The sequence below is a fragment of the Myotis davidii genome, unplaced genomic scaffold (assembly GCF_000327345.1).
Source record: "Myotis davidii unplaced genomic scaffold, ASM32734v1 scaffold4353, whole genome shotgun sequence".
NCBI lineage: Eukaryota > Metazoa > Chordata > Mammalia > Chiroptera > Vespertilionidae > Myotis > Myotis davidii.
Genome location: NW_006284731.1, coordinates 6,137 through 11,176, shown reverse-complemented (window position 1 = coordinate 11,176; position 5,040 = coordinate 6,137). Strand labels below are relative to the sequence as shown.

Here is a 5,040-nt window from a genome sequence, read left to right as displayed (position 1 = left end):
TCTCAGGGGACATGAAGCCAAGTTCCACTCCCGCCCCTACATGGCCTTTCTTCGCATTAAAGATAAGAAGGAGTTCCTGTGTGGCGGTGTCCTTGTGGAAAAGAACTATGTTCTGACAGCTGCTCACTGCAATGGAAGGTAAGGGTCTGCAGCCAGGATATACCTCCAGAAACCCCTACAGGGACCCTGTCCTCCATCCCAGGAGCTGAAGCCCAGGGCAGCTCCCCAGGCTCCGGATAACTCAAGCCCATGAGACTTCATCAGAGGCCCCATCAGAGATCATGACAGAGCAATGGGAGGCTGGGAAATAGGACAAGTAATCTCTGGGCTCCGAGGGTCCGAGGTGACAAGTAACATAGGAAGAGGAAGACCACACTCGGCAAATAATGCAGCGCTGGACCCTGAACACATGCATTAGGGTCAAAATGAAAACGCAAGCAATTCATGGCATTTCCTGAGGGCCAGAAAGCTCCCAGCTCCCTAACCTCAGTGTCATTGAGAAGTAGAGTCACTCGGCCCCTTTCCCCTGTTGCCTCGATTTTCCCAGTCTGCAGCCCTCCCCCGCCCCAGCTATGACCTGCCCTTCACAGCTCCTGAGCTATATCTCCTGTGACTCTATCTCCCCACCATTCACCCAATCTGCTCTTTGTGCAGGTTAATCAATGTCACCCTGGGGGCCCATAACATTAAAAAGGAGAAGGAGGAGAAAACCTGGCAGGTCATGCTGGTAAAAAACGCCTTCCCCCACCCAGACTATAATTCAAAAAGTTATTCCAACGACATCATGTTACTACAGGTAAGGAAACCTCCTGCTGCTCTTGCTCTCATGAGCCCACATCGTTTCCCCTCCAACCGAATGAAGCACTTCCCTTCCTTCCTTCCCATCCCGGCCACCTGACCAGTCCCTGAGACTCAGATGTCCCTCAATGTCCTGGCTCAGAGACCACTAGTTGACCTGGGCTCCATTGCCTCTTCCCCATCAGCTGGAGAAAAACATCAAGCAAACTGATACTGTGAAGCCACTCCGACTGCCCAGGGGCAAGAACAAGTTGAAACCTGGACAGAAGTGCACTGTGGCTGGTTGGGGGATGGTCACCACATGGGGCAAATACCCAGACACTCTGCAGGAGGTACAGCTGACCTTGCAGAACGATGAGCAGTGTGAAAGCCATTATAACTTACGCCATTATTACAACAGGACCATTCAACTGTGTGTGGGGGACCCATCAGAAGATAAAGCTTTCTTCCAGGTGATACTGAGCATCTGACTGCCTTGGCTCTGGGAGAGGGGTATTTGGGTAGGAACTGGGAGCTGGGGTCCGAGGCATCAGGAGACTCCTTCACCCTCTAGTCCGTGATCTTTCTCCCAAGGAAGGAAAAAGGGGAATGTCAGACCGGGGAGAAAAGGGGTCTCTGAGAGCCTACGAGGGCCTATAGTCACTCCAAACATGGTGCTCCTCCAGAGGGTGAATGTGCAACACTGGCCAAGGCCAGGGCATAGAACTTAGATAACCGTTTCCTGGGTGAGCGGTAGTTGTATCTGAGGGTTCTCAGAGCTAGTTAATGGGCTCCTTCTCCATGCTAAGTGTCAGCCCCACCTGCCTGCTCTTGGGTCCTTACACAGTAGCTGCAGCCACAGTTCTGCAGCACCTTCAGTGGATTAGGGACCTGGGGGAGCAGAAGGAGTTTCCATCTGGGATGAAGTGAAGCAGTGACAATGTCCAGGCTGAGGGGCCCATGGGGATTGCCTGCTCACTTATCTCCCAAGTGAACACCATGCAAATCAGCCTTCCCTGAGAGGGGGCCATGGGTGGCAAGGAGGGAAGGGCCAGGAGAACTGGCTCAGTTCTTTCCTCTCTCTGTCCACAGGGGGACTCCGGGGGGCCTCTCCTGTGTAGAAATGAGATCCAGGGCATTGTCTCCTATGGACCCGAAGATGGGACACCGCCACGAGTCTTCACCAAAGTTGCCAGTTTCCTTCCCTGGATAAAGAAAACCATGAAAAGCCTCCAACCGCAGGACCCAGACGATCTTCTCTGGAGCTAATCCAGGACCACACTGTGGGGAGGGAGGTGGTGCCAGCAACCAAATAAATTTCTCTTAGCAGGGAAGAGCTGGGTTTTTGTTTATTCTTTGTCCCTCATGTGCTCAGAAGGCAATGGCACAATTCTGCTATGTCCTGCTTCCTCCTCTTCCCCTCCCACCATCACCTTCTCAAACCCATACTAAGCTGTTACCAGCTCATTCTTGGCCACACCTGCCTGCCCTTCTGCCAGGGCAGAGAGGAGCACCATTGGGAGAAAACATGAATCCCTCAGGTCCTGGGCTCAGTGTGAAGCTCTTACTTCTTCCTCTGCGTTACGAGCTGAGAGGAAAGGACTAGCATGTGGGTGCTGGACACAAGCAGGCACAGCCTGGGCTGCAGCTCAGGAGGCCCCACCACACAGGGTGAGCAGGACATTGTTCTCCAGCAACCAGGGGGTGGCAGGGGTGGGGTCTGGGGGCTGGTGAGGAGAGACAGGGGTGGAGGAGGGAGGGAAGTCCTGAGAAGCTCCTCATTCCCTCCTGGGCTGAATTTCTCTCCCTGCCCTTTTCTGCCCTCCTCTGAGCTCAGGGCCTAGCTTGGCCTCCAGTCTCCTGGCTGCCCCTTCTTCACATCCCTGCTGACCACTGAGCATCCTCAGAGTCCACCAACCCTGTGCCCTACTGATCACACTGGTCTGAGCTCCCACTTCTGCATATCCCTCCCACCTAGGACACCCAGAGTGCCCAGGTTCCAGCAGGGCTGGTCGCTGAGTTGCCACCCAGCTTATGTCCTGGCACAGGGTGATTAGAGGACCAGGACTGTGTTGGCCCCATGCAGGGCCCTGGAGGACAGAGAGGCAGGGTGTCTGCAGAACATCTGGCCCCACCTCACACTGGGCAGAGCCAGCTCCACCCTCACATTCAGCCCAGTGTCCCCACCATGTGCTCAGAGTCCACTGACTGCTGGTCATTCAGGCGCCTTAGTCCCCTGCAGCCTGTTCCTCACTGCTGGCCTCAAGGCTCAGACTGTGTGCTGGCCACCATGGGTTCTACCTGCCTTTTGAGTTAGAAAGAGCTGCTCTCTGCAGTAGGACTGGAAAGGACAGTTTTTCCATCAATCAATGAACAAATGCTGATTGTGCACCTACTAAGTGCCAGGTATTGGTAATAATACAGGTTCTGACACCTGAACACAAGTGAAACTGACAGTGTTGACTTTTATCTGAATGTAATTTCCTCTTCCTCCTTCACATGTACCCACATTGCCCAAGAACTTGACAACACCATGGTGTGACGCACTCAGAGAGGGCCGTATGTGATAAAGGCCGCAACACTAGAGAACCCTGGGCTCAGAAGACCAGGATGAAGCACCAGCAGCTCTGACCTGGGCAGCCTCCTGAGGAGATGCAGCCACTTATGCTCCTGATGACATTTCTTCTGGCTCCCAAGGCGCAGGCGGGTGGGTGATTTACCACCACCAGGAGCCCAATGCCATTCGGTACTGGCACAGCCCTGCTCAGATGCTACACCAGACATGTCTGGCCCTGGCCCATCCTCAGGTGCTTTTTCAACTCTAGATACCACCTCCCTCAAAGACCAGCAAGACTAATGCTGAGTGACAGCAGCAGGGATGGCAGGGCCCAGGGCTGCTCCTGAGGAGGGCTCATGGGTCATCTCCCCGTCCCTTGCCATCTGGGCTCGTTTGCAAAGGCATCTGGAAGAAGGTTGGATGCTCAAAATCAGAAATAATTCCACAGAAAATCACAGCTTGGCAAAGGGGGCAGGCTTCCATAATCAAAGCAAGGTCCATAACATTCTAACTCAATGTCTTAAAATCTATCCCCAATCTCTACCCGCTTCTCCAAGCTTTGCAAAGGAGCTGGGGATCCAGTTGATCCCAGAGTTGGTGGCATCCTGAGGCCCCAAAATTAGCAATTGAGCCACCTAATGGAACTGGAGCCCAGGGCTCCTAATTCCCAGGTCAGGTCTCTTCTAACAGACTCAGAACTGCAAGGGGTCTTAAAAGTCATTTTATGCCCATACCCATGAGAAACTTTCAGGCCCCTAAGAGGTTCTCCAGCCTCTGTTGCAACAGGTGTCTGGAGAGAAAGCTCCTGGGCTACCTGAGCAGCCATTCCAAGAAACACACTTTTTGCTGAGCTAAAATCTGCCAGCTATGGCTCCACCACTTCTTAGAGTGGCATAAGGGACTGTTTGCGTTTGGCAGGCATGTGTTCTGTGTGTGTGCGCGCGTGCATGCGTGTGCGCATGCACAGTGTATGTGTGTGCATGCATGTGCATGTGCATGTGTGTGCACTTTCTGTAACCATGTGACCTTGAGCACATGACAATATCTCTGAGTCTGTTTCATTTAAAAATATGATTAGCAGCCAAATAAAATATATTTTAAAAAAATAAAATAAAAATATGATTAGTGATGATGCCCATGCAGAAGGTGGAGAATTCAATGAGATAACATATAAATTACATATGTCCTGGAACATAGTAAAGTACAGATTCACATTCATGTCCTTCGAGTTCCCTTGTTCCCCCACACTGTACTTGTGTTAATACACACACACACACACACACACACACACCTAATCACACACACACACACACACACACACACACACACACATACAAGAACAGCTCCCAAATGACAGACTCAAATTACTTAAATATAGCTAGGTCATCTCCCTACATGAGTCAGCAGGGAGCTAATTTGTCAGTTGAAACCCTCTCCTCTGGGACACTCAGCAGAGCCCAGGGTGGACTCTCTTGAGACAAGACTTTTCTCCCTCTATCTATTATATTCTCTATGCGGTCAAGAAAAAAGCCTGAACTTCTGCTCCTGTGACACTGTGACAAAGATGACATTTCTGGCAGAAAGGGGCCAAGTCATAGACACAAACCAATGCTAATCTCACTGATTCTGGTCCCCATTATCTCCTCAGGAATTAAAGTACCACTTATGAGTCAGTACTTACGTGTAGGTATTTAAAATGCTTGTAA

The 5,040-nt window shown here is 51.6% G+C and overlaps 1 protein-coding gene across 1 annotated transcript in view; it reads left to right on the top strand.

Annotated features, from left to right (window-relative positions):
- LOC102759056 (granzyme B) overlaps positions 1-2,077 on the top strand; it is a 2,673-nt gene extending 596 nt beyond the window's left edge. Inside the window, exons 2-5 of the mRNA XM_006755033.2 lie at positions 7-138; positions 655-796; positions 984-1,250; positions 1,870-2,077. Of these exons, the coding sequence (XP_006755096.1) occupies positions 7-138; positions 655-796; positions 984-1,250; positions 1,870-2,046 (718 nt within the window). The 3' untranslated portion in view covers positions 2,047-2,077. The remainder of the gene's footprint in view (positions 1-6; positions 139-654; positions 797-983; positions 1,251-1,869) is intronic.
- Positions 2,078-5,040: the final 2,963 nt, after the last annotated feature.